The sequence below is a fragment of the Lepisma saccharinum genome, chromosome 16 (genome assembly GCF_977018435.1).
Source record: "Lepisma saccharinum chromosome 16, izLepSacc3.1, whole genome shotgun sequence".
NCBI classification, from domain to species: Eukaryota; Metazoa; Arthropoda; class Insecta; order Zygentoma; family Lepismatidae; genus Lepisma; species Lepisma saccharinum.
In genome coordinates, this window is record NC_139244.1 from 38,844,390 (window position 1) to 38,866,998 (window position 22,609).

Consider the following 22,609-nt stretch of genomic DNA (forward strand, 5'->3'; position numbering starts at 1 on the left):
GTGTCATTCTTTAGAATGAAGGGATCTGAACCAGTTAATTGATGGGGTGATGTAAACTACTCATCATTCATCCTCTTGATGAGACCACTCGTCATTGACATGACGAGTTATTGCTTGGCATGCGAAAGGTACAAATTACACAAAAGGAATTAAACTACTGAAAAGACAATGGCAACTCGTTGGATTTTGTGAACCGTTGAACCTGTATCATGGCTGGGTGTAGGATAATTACCTGTCTAACTGAAGTCTCTGAGCTGAATGAAAATAGCGAAGTCCTCTGTAAGCTTCTAACTTGTTGACCAAAGCGTGCTTCCACTATCGACCTCCTGTCTTGCTGACCTCCTCTCTCTACCAACTCAATTCCCAAAGTCCAGTCCCTTCCCAGCTTGTCTCACCTCTATATTCTCTGGCCATCGAGCTCTTCCTCGATGCCGAATCGCCGAATCGTGTTTATTATCATAATTGCTACCATGCAAACCGCTGACACCAAACCCAGAAGTGTTACCTATTTCCTGAATGCTCAGGAGGTTTGCATGGCACAACACAATGCATTGTAAACATGCCTAAGAGGCTTGAGACAGCTGAGAGAAAAACAAATGAATGCCCTGGTCAACATGAAGCGTTCAGAGAGACTTAATAAAATAAACATACAATCCTATGGATTGATACGCAATAATCTTCCATCCTTCAGATAGATTGTTTTGCAAAGGACACTTACAAAGTAAACGGATTGAGAGAAATGTGTTTCATTTTCCACGTAGCTTTCTTTCGTTTTTCTTCCTCGATAAAAACAAAAGCTAAACTGTGAAAAACTTGCCTCAGGGCATTATTAAATATGTATAAATTCAATGGAATTTGGATTAATAAAAGTTGCAAATTTTTCACGTCTACGGCAAAAAATTCACGTAGAATTCACAGTGAGTAGCCACCCTGAAGATACATATTTGTGCCACCAAAACATGCAGAAAATGAAGAATCGTATCACCATTTTAACATTCTTAGTTAAGGTAAAGGTAAAGTTCTCTGTGCAAATAGCACCATGTATGTACTCATTGATTTGAGGCTGGGTGAGCCGCAGAGCTGCTTTATGTGGGGACAAGGCTGGAAAAATCACCCAACTCGGGAATTAAACATGGGTCTTCAGAGTGAAAGTGAGATGCTCTACCGCCTAGACTACCGTGGCTATTTTAACATGGCTTTATGTGTAAATCACTGTTGACAAACAAATGAAGAATGTGATATATTACACCATGGATTGTCAATAGAAAATATGCACAACACAATCTATTTGAACATTTCTCAGCACTGCCTGATGCTATATCAGGAGATGAAAATTTTTCGATAAAAGTAGATTACGTGCTGCAGAAGTTTTCAGTGTTTTGTTTGTTATTACACATGTTTTATTAAACGTACTTTAAAAACTCATGCACAGAGAAGTTTTAAAGTATAAAAAAGTCCTGACAGCTAAAGGTTAAAATGCATTAATTCAGATACTGAATTAAAGTCAACCTTAGAAGTTAATTGCAAGTAAAAAAAAATAGTGGCAGAGGCAATATATAACCACCCCCAGTCGGGATGCACAAAAAATGTTTGCAGACTCACCTTTCTGGGAGTCGTTCTGTGGAAGCATGTGAGGCGGATTGCTTTGCGAGGCGAAGTTATTAACGGAAACTCCACCGAAAGAAACGCTGAGGCTAGGAAGGAGAGTACGCAGACCATCCTGCCACTCTTTCATGTTGAACACATCTGGTTTGGCATCTGCCTGTTTAGATGGACCATTTGGTGTGAAGCTTGACACGTGGTTGCAGAGTCCTGAATTGTGGCCAGGGGGTGCTTGCGCTGGGGAGGGGCCATTCGCCAGATGGTTGTGAGGAACTGCTCCCAGACCCATGAATGGAAGAATTTTGCTACCTGAAAGATTTAACACAGCTAATTAGTTCCTGTTGCAGGGGAAAAAGTCTTTTCAATTATCACACAATTAAATACAAATAAAAAAAAAATAATTATTAAACAATTGATATCTAGATAACAGCAAAAGCAAACCATACAAAGATTCACGTTAATGCTCTAGTAGGAATTCTAAGCATATGTAATTGTTCAAATATTGGAATACCTTAGCGTATTTTCAAAAAGAGGAAAATTCAAAAACAGTTGCCCTGGCATAGGCTAAATGTCCACCCAAGCCTTAAGCCAATAACTGTGGCTGATCAATATGTACTCTCTCTAAAAATGGTCTTTTCTTTTACAGGTAGTCTATATATAGATGGTATTTAAAAAATAACTTGTTTTATTGCGGCAAGTCATTTTGATAGATATAACTTTACGTGCTTTTATCAGTCTCTTTAAGCAAACAATCCATTCTTAATGCTTTGTCGGTTCCTGAAATATATTTTTCATGAGTGTTTTCCTGCGTTCTGCAATTTGCGGCACAATCTACATACAGATTGCTTTCCTAGCCTCATTATGCGGTAAGTCTTTTTATAGTTATTTTTTTACGTTATTCATAATGAAACCATTTTGCGGTTGCATCTACAGAGATATACTGTCTTTCTGGAAGCACTTCCTGTCAATGTCACCTCTATGTTTTCTAAATTGCAGCAGTACAACACACTTACTTATTACAGTATTAAAAGTGAGTGGCCACTGAGGTGGCTTATGAAGACCTACACTTGTAACTATATGGTAGATTTACAATTAAAATTTGCTGAAATAATAGAAAATAATGAGCTTAACCTGAACTTAAATATGCTGAGGACTGTTGGACTGATGGACCAGTATGAATTTTTTTGGTAATGCCAATACAAAATTTACTGATAACAACAACTGACATGATCAGGACATTCAAGATTTTATACTTCACTTTTTACCATTCTCTTCTCGCATCCCTGAAGAAGGACCAAGGTCATTCCAATAATTCAGAGGACAAAACAAGGTACACATGATTTTATGTCTCTTTTAATATTTTGTTGAGGTTTTAATCTCAACACTCTCCTCGTCTCTGCACACCCATGCAAGTAAAGGATCGCAAACAATATAGTAAGTGACTAAACATTTTATTATTCACTGTTTTGACACAATTTTACTTGTGTTTCAAGAGCTACATGAAGAATAAAATTCAATGTCAGTTACAAAAAATAATCAGTAACAAATGGCTACACAATTAAAAAATAGTGCTGAGCCTATATCGACACCAGTGGTCTTGGTACTGGAAAGTATCAGTTGAAATTAATCTACTGATACTAGCCGACACTTTTCCGGCATTTTGGTCTTTCGCAAAAGTGCTGTGTCACATTTTTGTGGAGTCTATTTATCCTGGAAATTATGCAATATTCAAACTTTTTTATTTTGCACAAATTTTGCACGAAAACTGTATTTTTTTATAACATAACATCTATTTTAATATTTTGATGTAATTCATGAATATTCTAAAGCAAATTTCTTGGTAGTAAATTGATGTATATAATTGGAAAAGAATATTTACACACCAATATTGATCAAAATTTTGAACTAATTTTAATTATTGCAATTGATATTGGTTCATAGTGATATCGGCTCTACCCTATTAAAAACTAACAACTCCATTTTCACATTATTGCATCTGGAAACTAAAATCAATTTAATATCTTCCATTTCTTTCACAGAATGAGTCAGCGTTTGGTAATTTAAGTGTAAATTCAAAAGCTGATCACCTATTATCAATTGGCACTTGAAAAATGTAGCTATTAGTTTTTAACTGTTTAACAATATATTACTGAATTGTTCTTGTAACTGATATGTAATAATTGACATTACATTTCAATCTTTACATAACTCTAAAAGAAGGATATGAAATTGCATTGACATGGTGAGTAAAAAATTTAGTCACTATAAAGAGAAGTATATCATTCAAATTAGTTAGTGCTACATTGTCAATAGTGTTAAGAGTAAATTTTCAACATGTGTAAGAAATACAATGTATTTACATGGAACGAGTTGGAAAGTGTAATGAGCAAAATTAATATAACAAATACTACAAAATTAATATAACAAATATTATCTTCATTAACTTTCCTTGCAAGCAAAGAGTACAAAATATTCAAGTTACCTGTATTTGTTGGTGGCCGAGGAATGCCCAAACCAAAAGCGTTCATGTGATTAGGAGCGGAAAAGCCAGGAGGGGGTAATCTACTGCGAGGAGGAATATTTTGGGCACGGGCGTGATTTGGAATGGGGTTTGCAGCGAATCCATCTAAAAGCTTTGTAACATTGACCGACGACTGTGGCCTCGGCTGCTGTGACAGAATGTGGATCTGTTGGTGAGATTTCGAGGGCAACCTGTGCTGTTGCTGTTGCAGTTGGATCTCGTTCTCCATCATCTCCGCTAAGGCTTTCTGTGTTTCATGAAATGGATCAAAGCCCAGGTCATCGTCCACTCGACCTGACGGAGGCAGCATGGGATCGTGGGAACCAGTGCCGTTGAAACCAAATGCTGCTTGCCAGTCTGTGGAGCTGTGAACCGGTAGCATGTCTGGCATGTGAGGGGTGTTTAGACCATTGTTCAAAAATTCTGAAATACATGAAAAATAACTTCTTCATTATACATAAATGTACTTCTCATCTAATTTGAGTAACAGCTTGGATTTTTATGTAGCATTAACTTATAAAATATGTACATAAATATCTAATGTGGCTCAGTATTTAACTTTCAAAAAGTATAATCATTTCATAATCCCACTCACTGAAACTAAAAGTATTTAACAATCACTAAATACATGGAAATATTGATTGAAATCTTTTACATTTTGCAATCACTTACACATTTCAAACAAAGAGGTTTCGAAGGCAACATGCACTGTTGCAGTTCAATCTTCTTACCTCCACTAAGGCTGTGTTTCATGAAACAGATCAAATCCCAGGTCATTGCCCAACTCGATGTGGGCATCTTGTTGTTAATTTTTATGGAAACCAGGATGGTCAAGTTTTAGACAGCCCTTATGATGATGAAGTGGTTACCTAATTGCTTGGAGTCTTATGTTTGAATTGGGAGTACATGTACGTTCCCTCATGTATGCATTTTCTAAAATGTTTGTTCCAAACACTGATTACACTGTGTTTGTTTCTATGTCACATATTCCAAACACTCTTGAGTCATAAGCTTATCTGACATAAGTTATGGCCTAACTTATGTCAGATAAATACCTAACTTTAATTTGAAAAAATCTAAAATATGTATTTTTATGTAAAATAGCTACTAATATGTGGAATAAATTGTAATATGTACAACAAACAAAATAATACAAGTATCATAGCACTTTAGGTTCTTATGGCAGAAAAAAAATAAAATACACAATTACATAAACATACAGACTTTAATAACAACAGGACCAGGAGCAAACACATTCTCAGATAATTCCTGGTTCTCAAAGTGTAATTTCTGGAATATTTTAATTGGATGTTCAAGGCATTTTTAACACAATGTTGAAGAGACCTGAGCTAACTATGTTATCTACGTCTTATATTATTCTGTTGGACATTCCTGTTCCATCCAACTTTTTCAAAAAGTGTCGTTTTCACAGAACGATGTTGATATTTTGATAAAATCAGATCTGCTTATCAAGAAAGCAGCAAGCAACTGGAACAGGAATATGCTTCCATGTTAATGTATCTAGTGTGCTACATCATAAATAGAAGAGTTTCAATTCATGTTGAGGGGAATAAACAACGCGGTTGAACCCATCACGCACAGCAGACGAAATGGCTACACCAGCGCCCCTAGCAGTAGTCAAGGAAACAACAACAGGAACCGGAAGTCAAACTAACAGTGAAGCATCGAGTTCCCAAGTGGATGGTGGCAGAGGCCACCGAAATTAATAGAACATTTACAAGTAAGTTTCGCGGATATATTTTTTAGTAACTCGTTTACGTCTTATATAAGTTTCAATTTGAGAGTATTTAGAATATTTATGTACACATGATTACCTGTTTGTATATTTGCTATCACAAATAGGCTTAGAACACAATAAAACTAGAGTTGAGCAGATGATGAGGTGTGGGATTAGCCGATACCAGAGGAATTGATTGAAATATAATCACCAATACTGGCCAATACTTTTGTAATAATTATTCTGAAAATTATGCAAAATTTAAAATTTTCATCAATTTTGCACCAGCATTGTCTGGAAATAAAAAGAATTTTGCAATGAAGTAACAACCAATTTTCAGTATTCAGATTTAATTCTTTTGAACATTTTAAAGCAAAACTCTAGTCAATTGGTTTATTATAATGGTCCTAATGTAATTCTACACCTTCCCTTTGAAATGTGGCACTACTAGTGAATAGAGAGAAGTAAATGGAAAGAGTGAGAGGAAGAATTGGAACAAATTAGATGTCCTGAGACATGCACAAATGCACATATCACGAGAAGTACAGGACTATAGCCCTCAAGTTTCGAGGAAATCAAAATTTTCAAACTAAAGCAGTGAACAACTTGGTGAAAAATTAGGTTGCAAATGCAAGCCCCAATCAAAATGACCCCAAATTAGTAATATTTGTCCAAACAACTTTGATTGATTGATTGATTAATTTGATTTATTTTGCTTGGCTTTTTGTGCCACTTGTAAGATGGGGATGAGCGAGGACAAGATGAAATTGATGAATTTACATTCACAAACATACATGCCCAGGCCGGGATTCGAACCCAGGACCCCTAGCATCGTAGAGCAATGTGCTAACCACTCTGCCACGGGGATCGACTGAACAAATTTGAAAATGAATGTTAAAATGACGATTACAAAATAATTTATTATGCATCCCCTTCCTCCACTATCGAAAAAAAAAATCCTAATCCTGTGTACGCTAGTGGACAGTAGTGAAGATAAATGAAGCTTCAAATTTTGCGGATGGTTTTCAAGGTTTAGACAAATCATATTCTGCATATTTTGAATGTCTGTTCCACAAATATACATCTGCATTACTCAATGAAAGTACAGATTTGATACAAATATCATATTTTGTGTAAAAACGTGTACTCTAAATGGAAAGTATGTATTACACCTCAAAATATGTAACAGGAAATTAATTTATGTCATTCCTAACAGTGGAATATGCTAACATTTGTCCTTTTTCCTTGGCTACATGAAAAGAGGAAAAAAGTACACAAAGTACATAAAAATCCACCCAGAAATATATTTTGACCGAGTCCAGGTGCCTGTCTTATTTTCTGCAAGAATGCAGTTTCCAAGGAAGAGACATTGACATTTGAGTGTCTTCCGAAACACACCTTACAGCACTTGATCAGGATTGATTGATTGATTGAGTTGGTGTTTTAAGTCAACTTTATGCACAGTAAGGATAATTGGGACTGGACCTACAGTTTAAAGTGGGATTCAAACCACTATGTGCCTTCACCGGGTATCGAACCCAGGACCCCTTCATTACAAGGCGACGATGCTACTGCTGCACCATTGGGGAGGCACACACTCATCAGAACTTGCCACTGTAGCTAACCATACCAAGATATGCAGTATCATCAGTAAATTCTAGAAGCATACGTCAATTGGGATGACCTACAATTTAAACCATTGGATTGTGTCCTGTCAATGTTTAATATTATCATAACATTACACTAGTAATTCTGAAGTACAAATATTTGTATTTTATATTTTTGTTTTATGTTGGTTCTCTGTCAATTTTGGTTAATTGTGACGATTACACCTCAGCTGGGGCATCCATGAGTTGGGGTGTGGGGCTGGGAGGAAAGGGCAGCTGGAGCATGGTGTTGCTCACATCATCTCCAAAAATGTCAGATATATCGTGTAGGGCTCTACTTCCACATGCACCTGTGTGCCTTCAATGCCATGGTGCAACTTCATGGGGAACTTCACTTACTTTATAATTTTATTTTCATCTACACTTTCAGGCTCAGCTAGGCCTTTCAGGGATGGAAAAAGCATTTTAGCAAGGCTACGTTAAAACATGGATGAAAGGTAACAAAGGCTACATTGCAGATAAAAACCCAAGACAATATTGAAGCTAACTTAAGTTTTTGCTAAAAAGCTGTTTTTCTTCTTGAAAAAGACTTGCGTGGGTCTGAAAATTTACATTGAAAATAAGGTCCTCATTGGGACCTTTGTGTAATGTTATGATGTTAACAACAGATTATGTGAAATATCACCTATTTTTATCTAAGTTACAAATTTCATACAGTTCATATAAATCAGAATTTTAATTCACAACAATGAAGTCAACATTTCAATGAATTCCATGAAGAAAACCTATATCCTATGAAGGTAATATTCACAGGAAGTACAGGAAAAAACTATGTGATGCCAGACAGAAGAAAATGTGATATGATTGTGATGTTTGCCTGGCTTACACTGTACGAGGAAAGTCCAAACTGCTCAGAGAATGGAGTCAAAGTCAAGTGCACACCAGAATACTCTGTACGCTATCTTCTACAAAATAAAATAGCATTGCTACAAGGACGAATTTCACGGCATGCAGTGACCTCATCTACGTACCAATAATTCTGAAAGAATCCACCACCAATTTATTAAGCCCTGTGTATAAAATTTTACGATGATGTGAAGAACTTACAGTAGTTACAATTGTGTTTTCTGGACATGCAGTTAAATCTAGTGTCTTCTGATACAAATGTTACATGTAATCTCCATGTAATCCAAACCATTGCATCGTAATTGAGTACTTCTGAAGTACAATAAAAAAAAATGATTGCTTTCAGATAAAAAAAAACGTTCTATGTATATGAGCAGACAGTTTACAGGTATCATATTCTACAGGGCAATAACTAGAACTTGCAATTGTAATTTGACATGCCATTCCTACAAATACAAATAACAGTGTAAATTTGGTAGGACTGAGCCGATATTGATATATCGACATCGATATCATCCAATACCGTACTTGTTCTACTTCTAATTTAATCCAGGGTCTGTGAAAATGTTTGTCCGACATTTTCAGTCTAAATAACCTGTAAATTATGCAAACTCCATCATAACTTTATTCAATTTTGCACCAACACTACCGAAAAAGTGAATTTCATAATTAAATGATAACCATTTTAAATATTTCAACAATCTCACATGTAATTCATTGTATATTTTAAAGAAAATATATTGTAGGTTGATGTGGTGCAATTGCAATGGAATACTACAGTGTGTCCAGCAACTTTGAACGTACGTAACGGTTGTACAAAAAGCGAGAGACACATGAAACTTACTTACACTGGATATGAACTTTGTAATGTGGATATTTTTTCAACATGAAACAAGAAAATCATGTTCTACATGAAAGTTCAGTTTGCAGCAAAGTTACTAAGGTAAAAGAGCTCATGTATGAAGTAAAAACAAACACAATAGAAAATATACTGTGTACGCTTTTAGAAGGAACAGGAGTTCAGCAAATACGCAGCCAGTGCTGTTGTCAAACTAACTGATAGCAGAAGGGAAAGACAGAGAATTCGCTGTGTCCAATATTCAATTACTTCTTTATAATGCATGCACAGTATATATATGAGTACAGTGAATATTTATTTCTATACAGGATTATTATGTCATATCACTGCAGCATATAAGAACTCCAACTGACTTAGACTCGCAATATTGGAGAACGCCCACGACAATGAAGGGTCATTGTGTATACTGACACCCATTGTTTTCACAAGACACAAGTACTCAGCTGTCAACATGGTGGCAACGAAAAAAAAAAACAGATGGAAGGAAAATGAAAGGGTAATTGTCTGTGTGTGTTGAGACGTGTTGTTTCTCAATGTTTCTTCAAGAAATGATAACTCCGGTTGTAGGCGATGGAAATTTACAGGACTTGGACAGTCAGTTTCAAAATGTCTTTCCCCATTTTATGAAGATCCTTAAAGTGGCAAGTTTTATGAACTTTCTTGCGTGCAAGACAAATACAGTACATGGCATTTAACTTGCATGCCCTGCCCAATATCGCTCACTTCTAAAACTGTACATCATATAGCTGTTATTATCAAACTGATAAAGAATGAAAAACGTGTATGCATTAGAGATGATTCATGGGGTTAATCATGACATATTTATAAAAAAGTATGTTTTTTAAATAATGAGGTACTGGCAACAATTGTCATGTCATAGGACAGTACCAAGCGTGCCTGACATCTGGCTATGTTATTTAATATTCAATCAATAGAAAGATGAAAGAACAGATTTGAAATTTATCATACAAAAACTAATCTACCTATTTTTTTGTACGATAAATTTCAATGCAGTGTAAGATTCATGTCTCTATCACTTTTTGTACAAAAGTTACGTACATTTAAAATCTTGGTTGTGTGATTTTTGGACACCCTGTGCTATATTAATACTTTTAATTAATTTTGTGAACACAACTTATATTTGTTACAATATTCAAACATCAGCATCCGGTGTGAATGGTAAAGAGTATCGGCATTGTTTCAAAGTGATATTGGCTCAGCCCTAACAAATTGATTTTCAAGCCTTTTTTTATAATTCACAAATTTCTTTAATACTTATAATATGATTTTTACAAAGATAGTTTGTCATCAGAATTCGTAATATTATCTGTGCACGTACACGGAGTGAATGCACAGTTTCAGTTAATCTGAATAAATTAGAATAATACATGCAAACAATACTCTGTCAGGTGCATTTGAGACAACTGTATATTACAAGAGACTATTTTGCGTGTGACAATTATTATATACAGGTAACACTGAACCAAATGCCTTCTGATTAACATCTTCTAGTCCAATTTAATTTACTTCCGTTTCACACTTGTCACAAAGCGGCGACATGAAGAAATTACATGGAGCTTACACTATGCTGATTTCACAACTATACATCCACCACCTCACCATATTAAGTACTGGCACTGTTAATTCTCAATGTTTATTTTAATTGTGAAAAGCATGCAGAGTTATCTTCTGAATCAGTTATCTATTTATTCTCCCTCATGGATCTGAGAAACTGAAACTAAACAACAGTTTAAAAGAAATAGTTTTAAAGGAAAAACCGTACATGGGAAAAATTAAATGACACAAAAATAGCACATAAATAAGAAAACAAATGCATATGCCAGACGTTCCCAAACTGTTTTGTTTCACGGTGCCCTTAGTGTTTCAAGACCTTCCCATGGCACCCATGTCAGAATGAATACCCTGTCCCAAATATCTCTGGAGAAAGGTCGCGCATAGCGTCAGAGAAGTAGGGCAATTCGAGTGGCAGAACGAAGCAGTGCACGCTGTTCAGAAAGCTGGTAACTGCAGTTGCCCCCTCCTCCATGCAATCCCGTACCTCTCACGTGTTCATTGGTGAGTCATCTTGCATCACTACTTGCACAACTTGTTTTCGTTCACCTGCTCCAGATATACTGTGCGTCCATTTCGATCTTCAGCCGAGAGATCAGGAGAAGCATGGCGGGCGGCGCTGGCGGAGATGCCTGTAATGCCCGCTTATTTTTATGGACATATGCAGACAATTATTTAAATATTGCAAAACGAGCACTAACCTGTGTTATAATTTATCATCTGTAATTCATCCAAGTTCTGACCTTATATACACAAAAAAATATGCTTTAGAAACCATGTTAAGAGCCACAGATAATAAAACATTTTAATCATAGTTTTGACCAGTAACGTCCTGCTTAAGTTTATATCCTTGAAAGAGTTTTGTGTCGATGGGATCGTTTGGAGGTTTCGAATGTGCAACACTGTATCAAGATTACGCCGTAGACGAAACCGTTAAAAGTCAATGGTGTTCGTGAGCTTCCTTGAAATCCGAAATCTCCGAGCTCGAGTTTTTTGTTCCTTCGCGACAGAGCTGTGAATATAGTGGCGAGCAGATGTAAACCAAGAGCGTGTTAATTTCGTACTGTGCACAAGAGTGTTATTATTGGTTTTTGCCGTTACTTGTTTGTGTTATTGCAGTGTGTATGTGTGTTGTGTCAGTGAGAGGATTGGAATGCCAGCTGTAAGGTTCACGTTAGAGGGGGGCTGATAAGTTCTCGGCCCGACCCAGAAGGACTTAGCTACAGGCACAAAAGTTTCAGGCTATTCAACGTATTCTCCCCGAAAGTCTACACACTTGGCACTTGGTGGATATCAGTTTGAACAACTCTTATAACACAGGTTAGTGCTCGTTTTGCAATATTTATATAAATGTCTGCATATGTCCATAAAAATAAGCAGGCATAACAGGCCGCAAATGTCGGCATCTCCGTCAGCGCCGCCTGCCACGCTTCTCCCGATCTCTCGGCTGAAGATCGAAATGGACGCACGGTAGTTGGGACAGAGTGTAGGCTTGTCTAACACTAGCAACGCTCAGTTATTGTGGTTAGGTTGCTTACCTTGAGCTAAAAAATAAACACACATTTCAAATTCAGAAACATTTCATATGTAAAAAGAACCATGTGTAGATTAACAGGCACGTGTCACTTTATTGGAACATTTTGCGGCACCCCTGTAAGCTAGCCATGGCACCCCATGGTGCTGCGGTGCACACTTTGGGAACCACTGGTATATGCTAATAGGGATGAACTAATATGATAATTAGTCAAATGAGACAGAAAAGTAATGCTAAAAAGCAAAAATACAAATGAAAATAAAGTATAAACATAAAATTTACTAAAAAAAAAGGTGAAGTGCTCCCCTGTGCATAGCATCATGCCATGAAGGCATATAGGGTGTGTGGGGGTAATGCCCCACACTTTTTTGACCCAGTCATGAGTGGGGGTGATTTGATCAGCATCACGCCCCTGACTGCCTTTACCCTCCAGGGTTTCCCCCAGCTACCCATGTTATTTGACCCTGGGTGGGCGCTGGGGCCGCTTCCAACATTAGAAAAGTTTCCGGATTTGAACCCGGGACCTTTAGAATGGTAGTCAGACGCGTTACCGACTGAGCCACCGTGGCCATATAAAATTTACTAATAATGATAATCAATCTTGTATTGATCCGATACAAAATTGCAGATGTTCCCTAACCTGCCGCTACTAGCGGATGAGAGATGCGCTCACTTTCATTTTCAAATGCTTGCAATTTGAGCTTCATGGAAGTGTGACAACCAAGCTCTTGCCTACCTTCCTTTACAAGTATTTCCTTCAATAAGATACCACATTCCGAAATATGAGTCATTGCTAACGATATCTGAGCCATCTTTGTTTCAGCTGTGTCAGAATCGCAAGAAGAATGGAGCAGGAATTTTTTTCTTTCATAACCTGAAAGACTGCCACTCTCATACATTTGTTATTTTTATCCTCAAGGAGTATCGGTAGAGGCACATATTTTTGGTAAATAAAGAAGCAAAATTTTGGTATAAAAACAGAGTCGATTTCGGGTTCAAAAGCAGTAAATAAAATAAAATTTCGGTGTTATAGCGGTGAATAATCACATCAAAAGTGTTATATAAAATGACATTTTGGTTTTAAAATTGTGAATATAATCCTAAATTTGATTTTAAAACTGCACTTATTACACAAAATAAACTTACCCCTTCTAATAGCACATTTATGAAGTTACCAGACTATTAAATTTATTCCTGGGTAAAGCGGTCAATTTTTGCTTCTCAAATATTTACAGCAGAATTAATCAATTTTCTGTGAATTGCATAACTCACAGGATACTTCAGACTTCAGAAAGTGTCGCGTCTGTATATAAATGGTAAATTTCGTGTTTAAAGAGTCTATTTCACGTTTTGCAGTTCATTTTGCATTATTTCGTGACAAAACTGGGTAGAAAAATGTGCTTTACACCTTTCAGAAACATGAAAAATGAACATTACAGTATGTTATTTCATATTTCATGTTTTCGTCAAAAACAAAATTTGCATGCCTCTTAAGTATCGGTCTGCTTTCAATGAAACTTTGCATGGTTGTAGGAATGTATCACTGCTAGATACTACATTTTTAATTCACTTTGCACTACTGTGGTTTTCACAGGGATATGCCAAATACCATTTTTTTTTTTTAAAAAAAATCAATTTTATTTTTCTTGCTTTAACTTTTATTATTGGGAGTTACAATGTATAAATAAGCCCTGTCATTAAAAAAAATCATCTCTACAACAATTAGTTGTGACTGCCTTTTACAAAAGGTAAGGTAAGATGTTCCCCTGTGCATAGCACCACGTCCCACACTTTCTTGATCCGGTCGTGAGTGGGGGTGATGTGATCAGCATCATGCCCCTGACCACCTTTACCCCCCAGGGTTTCCCCCAGGTACCCATGTAATTCGACACTGGGCCGGAGCCACTTCCACTGTTTTACAGTCACAAATAATAGGTATTTATATCACTTCTATTTTACATATGTTCAAAAATTAACAGGGAGCCTTAGTTCAAGAACACTGTGTAAATGTGAATGTTTAAAGTTGTTGATATCGATTTGTTTTTGTTTGGTAGGAAAATTGATTGTGTGTTAAAATGTAGACAAAATTTGTAAAGGATTATTTCAAACTAAATAGAAGCTTAGGAAGTACAAATAGTGTATTTTAATTCTTGCAACATAAACTTGTATAATATTGTGGAAAGACAAAGTTTGCGTATGGTATGAACTATATACCCATGGCGGACGACCTACCCTACAAGAATTATTAAGGTTACAGGCTATTTATCAGTATATATTGTAGAGGATAACTGTATCAGTAATTTTACCAATGAACTGATACGTCTTCATGAGTCAATGTTACTACCTCTCAAGAATTCCTATATCCCAATTTCTTCACGGGCAAAAAAAAGAAAACAGGGGAGAGAAGGATAGAATCTTTATTAAATGTAAAGGCTGAGCTCATATCACTTTGAATTCTTACTGATTACCACCAATACTGATACTGGAGCTTGAATATAGTTATAATTCCTTATATCATGCTGATGCTTTTGTTCCCATCCCTGAAAAGTGTCTCACAAGGTCACAGAAACACCCTGTATATGTTAAAATTTACAACTAGTTAAAATACTTCAAACTGTTTTCATTTTAAAGTAACGGTATCGGTGGAAATCAGTAAGAGTATTAAAACTGGTTATCGGTATCAGGTCAAAAATGTCATCAAGTAACCTTAATTAACATACTAATACAAACTTGTAAATCCATTTGGTAACATGGCAGAAGTAACACAATGGTCGAACAAGTTAAAAATGAACTATGAAGTAGATATATGCAAAACACTCATGGTAAAACTGTGTATACAGCAGATGTACTCACCAGTCCCTGAGGCCGACAGCACTCCACACATTTTAGCAGTTCTTGATGGGAAAGAGTTATTCGAAAAGAACGAATTATTGTCCACCTCCGACGGGCCAAAAATTGCTCTGTTTTGCAGTCTTGGTGGAAGGCTTCCACTTGGCTGATTCACTTGCTGCACGTCCACGGGGATAGGAATGGAATTGTGCACTAGCTGACTCCGCACGACTCCCGGCCCATTGCAAAGTGGTGAAGAGTTAGGCGACGCCACTGAATTCTGTTCGGGTTCTGTTTCCGTCTCGCTTCTTTCGGATGTGTTGTGGATCTGATTCACTGTCGGAGGCTGGGGCGAAGGTGTAGAGTTTTCCCTCTGCACGGGTGACGGCTGCTGAAGCTGGGGCTCTGTTGTTGACTGCTGGACATATGGCATTGTGTGGTTCGAATGGGTTTGCAAGTAACCTGCACTTTTATTGGATTCACAGCCGTTGACTTTGTCTTTTGTCTTCCTGCAATTGAAAGAGAATAAACTACTGAGATGCTTCCTTAAGCAATTGCATGCTTTAATATGCGAGGGTACGTCAATAAGTAGGTCACAAATGTTTATTAAAAAATACTAAGTGAGATACTGAATTGAAAAACGTTATAATTTTTCAACTATCCCTACCGACATTGTTACACTTATCCCATCACTTTATCAGTCCCCAAAAACCTGCTGCATAAAAGTATTTGGGCTGTTGTTCCACCCACAGTCACGTTCAACATTTTCATCATCCACAAAATGTTTGACTATCTTTGCGAGAATTTATTGACCCAGTTGTGAACTGCTTTACACGATAAACACTTCTTACCGTAAACAGGAAACATTTCCTTTTGAATATCCTTTGTTGGAATTTGTTTTGCCCACAAAAACGGACACAGCACACTGTTCTTCCAATATACACTCTTGAGCATCATCGCCATTTTTAAACTGAGCTGCCCATGTGTGTGTCTACTATCTAGCAACTGGTAACTGAATGTCATCAAACTGGATTGTGCTGACACATAATGCCACCTTTAGAAACTACTCACTACTACGGTTACAACTATCCCACATAAGTTTGTGACCGATTTCCTGACTTTCCCTCGTATTATCATTACTTGCTAGGATCAAACAGACACAAAATTTTAATCAATTTCAATATTGCTGTTCTTCTGGGGTTCTATTTCCATAACCTCAAATCAATGGATCTGGAGCATGGTTCTGATCATATCACCTAAACTATGGCTGAGACCAAGAATATGTATAGACCTGCTTTCACCCACTATGTGCCTTCATAACATGGCAGAGGAGAAATCTTTCCCTTGATATGGTTTGTTTCAGTTGGTGTTTTAAGTTCACTTTATGCTCAGTAAGGCTAATCGGGACTGGACCTACAGTTTAAAGTGGGATCCGAACCACTATTTGCCTCCACCAGGTAATGAACCTGGGACCCCTTGATTACAAGGCGACGACGCTACCACTGCGCCATCGGGGAGACCCTTTTTCCCTTGATCTTTTTATGTAGCTGATATGTACTGTAAGTAACAATGCTTATCTTTAACACCTAGTAACAACAGGTGTAACACAATGATATTCTCTTTTCAGCTATTTCTGCTGGACAGATCCAATTTGCTTCACACAGGAATCAGCATTGGATTGCTCCAAGGACATGCATACTCCTTGGATTCCATATGGCTAGTTAAGTTCATTTCAATAAAAATGTTGGATTTGATCTTATTTTCTGATGATGCAAACAAGGCATTTGTGAAATGTTGGAAATAATTTGCTCCAATTCCTGTGCTGTGTATGTCAATACAAGGTGCCTGAAAAGTCACAACCCAGACTTTAAACATACGTAACTTTTGTACATAAAGCAAGAGAGACATGAACGTAGCATTTGGTATTAACTTTGTCTATGTGGATATTTTTGAAACATAAAACAAGAAAATGATTCTTTACATGAACATTCAGTATGGTGGAAAAGAGGTGTAAAAAGGTTTTATTAAGAAGTAAAGAAAAACATAGATAGAAGACAGCTATGGAGTAATTGCAATAATATTTGATGTATATTGATGGGCTCCATGGGTATTTATCAAATGGATACAATAACAATAATTATTTATGCATTTTATGCATTACAGACCATATATTGGGCTAATAACATATTTCCATATGGTGCGTGTTACTCTCTATATAACATAATCAATACTAAATTAGTATAGAATTGAATTTACTTACGCGAGTGAGTATGAAGTTTAGAAAACAACATTTCATGGTACGACTGCCTCCTTCTTCAGGTTCTTATTTTCTCTAGGCACTAATCATAATACCACGTCACTAAGTGTTAATAAAGGATTAGGTTAGAGGTTTGGTTAAGAAACACTTGAAATAATCACTGACAACATTCCTATCTAAAAACAACCAGTTAAAAATCCCATTTTAAAAAGTTCCCCATTTCCCTTGAGACCTTATAAAATCAATACAACACGTTCAGTTGCACAGCCAGCACTGGCGCTCAACTCCAGTTCGAGAAGTCGTGAAGGTTATTTCCCCTCCTTCGCTGTTCCACCTTCCCCTCCATTACGTCATTATTCCACTGGGAGAAATATAAAACTAAACAGAGATGATGGTAACTTAGAGGAAGGATGGGTAAAAAAAAAAAAAAGGACAGAACAATGAAAAAAAGAACGAAAAATGGGATTCCATGTTACTCCAGAAGTTGTCTGAGTGACAGGGGTGGAATGGGAGTTCAAGTTGGAATGGTGACGTAATGCAGGGGTAGGTGGACCAGGGAAAGAGGGGAAATAACCCTCATGACTTCTCGAACTGGAGTTGATCGCCAGTGCAACTGAACGTGTTTTACCGATTTTATAAGACCCTGGGTCTCACGGGAAATGGGGAACTTTTTAAAACTGGATTTTTAACTGGTTGTTTTTAGACAGGAATGTTGACAGTGATTATTTCAAGTGTTTCATAACAAAACCTCTAACCTAATCCTTTTTTAACACTTAGTGACGTGGTATTATGATTTGTGCCTAGAAAAAATAAGAACCTGAAGAAGGAGGCAGTCATACCATCAAACGTTGTTTTCTAAACTTCATACTCACTCACGTAAGTAAATTCAATTTTATACTAATTTAGTATTGTTTATTTTCTTGGGCTAATTATGACAATAAAAAAAGTAAGTTTTTTGAAATTATGAGGTGTACTGGCAACATTGGTCATGCCAGAGAGCACATGTGCTCGACATCTGGCTATGTTATTCAATCTATACCCAGATGAAAGTAAAAAGTTGAATTGTATTGTACAAAAAGACTAACGAATCTACACCAGGTAATTTTTGTACGATAAATTTCAACTCTTTTCTTTCATCTGAGCATTGAGTGAATAACACCTAGTACTGCATGACCAATGTTGGCAATACATCTTGTAATTTTGAAAAAAAAAACACGTTTTTATGAATATATCATAATAAACCCCATAAAAATCGTCTGTAATGCATACAATTTATCATTCTTTTATCAATTTGATCAATACCCACAGACACCATTATTGCAAGCAACTCCATAGCAGTCTTTTATCCATGTTTTTCTTCACTTCATACAAATACTTTTTTACACCATAATAGCTTTTCCCTCATACTGAATGTTCATGTAGAGAATTCATTTTCTTGTTTAATGTTTAAAAAATATCTGCAAACAGTTAATAGCCAATGCATGGTTGATGTCAATCACTTCTTGTACACGAGTTACACACGTTCAAAGTCTCGGATGCATGACTTTTCACACACACTTATTGTTACATCAGGTAAACGCAGTAGCACAACAATACTTTGAGGGCCACGGTCTGACAATGGACTGACTGACTGCTGTGGAACAAGCAGTCAGTGCATCAAGTCTCATCTCAACTGCGTATTAGGATGTATCGAAAAAAACTTTTTTTTTCGAAATGTCAAAGTGGATAGTGCGGAAAAGTGGCCATTTGTGACCAAAAACATGTCTGATTTTTTCCAGATTTTTTGGAGGTTGTTTAGGTGACGCGCATCTACCTTGAATTTTTGATAGTGATTTGGTTATGCAACACGCACAACAATTTCACAAAAATGTCATTATTTGGCTATTTCATGACTTTTTTTCTGCATTATGGTCATTTATTGTTTTGTTAATGGCAAATATGTTACATTCGTGCTTCAGGGGTGGTTTCCTATGCTGTTTACGTATGCTTTTGGTCAAAAATTGTCAATTTGAGGCTAAAAATTCCATTTTTTCTATTGATGGTTTCCAATTGGTTTCGACTTTGTGTTTTATTCGAGAGTTTTCCGATATAAAAGACTAAATAAAATATTTTGGCTTTCTAATTGCTAACAGTTCCTCAATTACTGTCCAGCGCTTCGCTTATTTTCATAGCTTATTATGCTTTGAGAATAACCCAGAGCTCACCACGAGGAGGTGGCTGGACTACGAGTTCCACCCACCCACCCACCCAAATTATGTTGGCAAACATAATTTTACTAAGGGGCAGGCCAAGATTTTCTTCTAGTTTTCTCCTTGAACTTTATAGTCACTTCTTGTTCGAAATGTCGGCATATGTTCTCTAGATTCCAATTTCGCTTTGATGTAGCTATCACGTGAGCTGGCACCGAAAACGGAAGAAGCAGCCTCTATGATGATTTTCACAAGTCGCTCCACTCCTTGTGTGTGGCAGGGAAAGTCTTGAATTTCCTCTATTTTTTTTGTTTTTAATGTAGTCATCTACTTCTTCATTTGTAATATTATTGGTCAACGGAGGCTCGTGGAGGGAGCATGAAGCCCAATCAACCATGTCATAGTATTGGTCTGCATTAAAATTGATGGTTGGTAAAACAAAGTGCGAATTATTTTGCCTTTTTTCAATCCTCTTGCTTTCTTAATTCTTTGCCAACCAAGACTTCTTATTTCTGGGTTTTGGTCGGTTATTAAAGCCAGCAGGAGATTTTCAGGATGGACGAAGGATGCATTTTGTTGAATGACCCTATTAATCAGATCTCTCAAGTGGTGTGGGAGAAATCGGTCCGTCAGTTATCGATGGTTCCTTTTTGATCCCAAACCACACCGGTGCGTACACCTTCATTATGTAATATGTGTGGTTTGGGTAGGAACCATCGATAACTGACAGACCCGATACCTCTGGAATTTGATCCACTTGTCCAGATTTCTCCCACACCACTTGAGAGATCTGATTAATAGGGTCATTCAACAAAACGCATCCTTCGCCCATCCTGAAAATCTCCTGCTGGCTTTAATAACCGACCAAAACCCAGAAATAAGAAGTCTTGGTTGGCAAAGAATTAAGAAAGCAAGAGGATTGAAAAAAGGCAAAATAATTCGCACTTTTGTTTTACCAACCATCAATTTTAATGCAGACCAATACTATGACATGGTTGATTGGGCTTCATGCTCCCTCCACGAGACTCCGTTGACCAATAATATTACAAATGAAGAAGTAGATGACTACATTAAAAACAAACAAATAGAGGAAATTCAAGACTTTCCCTGCCACACACAAGGAGTGGAGCGACTTGTGAAAATCATCATAGAGGCTGCTTCTTCGATTTTCGGTGCCAGCTCACGTGATGGCTACATCAAAGCGAAATTGGAATCTAGAGAACATATGCCGACATTTAGAACAAAAAGTGACTATAAAGTTCAAGGAGAAAACTAGAAGAAAATCTTGGCCTGCCCCTTAGTAAAATTATGTTTGCCAACATAATTTGGGTGGGTGGGTGGGTGGAGCTCGCAGTCCAGCCACCTCCTCGTGGTGAGCTCTGGGTTATTTTCAAAGCATAATAAGCTATGAAAATAAGTGAAGCGCTGGACAGTAATTGAGGAAATGTTAGGAATTAGAAAACCAAAATATTTTATTTAGTCTTTTATATCGGAAAACTTTCGAATAAAACAAAAAGTCGAAACCAATTGGAAACCATCAATAGAAAAAATGGAATTTTTAGCCTCAAATTGACAATTGTTGACCAAAAGCATACGTAAACAGCATAGGAAACTACCCCTAAGGCACGAATGTAACATATTTGTCATAAACAAAACAATAAATGACCATAATGCAGAAAAAAAGACATGAAATAGCCAAATAATGACATTTTTGTGTAATTGTTGTGCGTGTTGCATAACCAAATCACTATCAAAACTTCAAGGTCGATGTGCACCACGCCACCTAAACGACCTCCAAAAAATCTGAAAAAAATCAGACATGTTTTTGGTCACAAATGGCCACTTTCCCACACTAGCCACCTTAACATTTCGAAAAAAAGTTTTTTTTTCGATACACCCTACTGCGTATTCTGAGACCATAGTCATTACTATTGCTTTTTAAGTAACTCCTCAATTGTCCTTATGATGCTGGGTCAACTGAAATTCTGAAACTAAGATTGTATCACCAAAAATTCCCTAAGATTTTAGTGCACTTACCAAATTTGCTTTATCACTGAATTTATAATTAATTTACAGTATTTCAAATATAAAGTAATAAGTAGGTCTACTTTCAACAAATAACTTACCTAAACTAACAAAGAAAATTTACATTTTAATCTTCTTCGTCACACACAGCAAAGGAAGCAAGCAAGAAATAGTCTAATTTAGAACAGAAAATTTTCTGAAATGAAGGTAATCAAAAACTGAGTATCCGCCCACAAGACTATATTTCAGACCCATTTTTTGAAGGAAAAAAGTGCATCTTATACGGCGCAAAATACGGCAAATCATGAAATACAACTGCTAGAAACTATTTCCTTACCCTTTATCTTCACCTGAGGTGTGTCTCTTCTTACTACTTCCACTGTTACCAGAACTGCTACTGTTACCGCCATTGTTTCCGTTGAAGTTCACATGTGATTTTTGCGACGACTCCCCTTTATTAGGGGGTTGCTTCCCTGACCTACTGTTTTCCCCTTTGTTATTGTTGTTGGTACTACTTGTGGCGAGGTTTGTGGTTGAATTGGAATTATTGTTATTAGTAGGCTGAACTGTCGAAGAGTTGTGTAACGATGGCCACGTTTCCTTTCTTGTTGCATTCTGGGGCTGGTACTGTGACGAATTTGGAGTTGGTTGGTTGCTGAAATTTTGATTTGACTGTACAGGGGGAGAGTTTGTTGGCTTCCTGTGAAAATAAATAGTACAGAATTATATAAACACGGCAATATATTTCTGGTATAAAAACTTATCAATATTATCATATATTAACCTTAATGGACAATGGAATAAGCTGTGTTGAAAATCATCCAATAGTTGACTGTAAAAAATGTGTGTCATGCAAGTCGTGCTGTCTAGTCACAGAAAACAAGATAAATATTGTTGATTGAAGGTAGCATATATCGTGACCAATGACAAAACAATTAGTGTGCAAATTTTGATTTTTTTGCAACCAAGT

General features: G+C 36.7%; 1 protein-coding gene across 1 annotated transcript in view; it reads right to left on the reverse strand.

The window, feature by feature from the left end:
- LOC146000415 (uncharacterized) overlaps positions 1-22,609 on the reverse strand; it is a 70,145-nt gene that overhangs the window by 19,197 nt on the left and 28,339 nt on the right. The window contains exons 7-10 of the mRNA XM_083138016.1: positions 21,977-22,339; positions 15,193-15,677; positions 4,085-4,546; positions 1,603-1,911 (exon numbers count right to left, since the gene is read on the reverse strand). Coding sequence (XP_082994142.1) covers positions 1,603-1,911; positions 4,085-4,546; positions 15,193-15,677; positions 21,977-22,339 — 1,619 coding nt within the window. The remainder of the gene's footprint in view (positions 1-1,602; positions 1,912-4,084; positions 4,547-15,192; positions 15,678-21,976; positions 22,340-22,609) is intronic.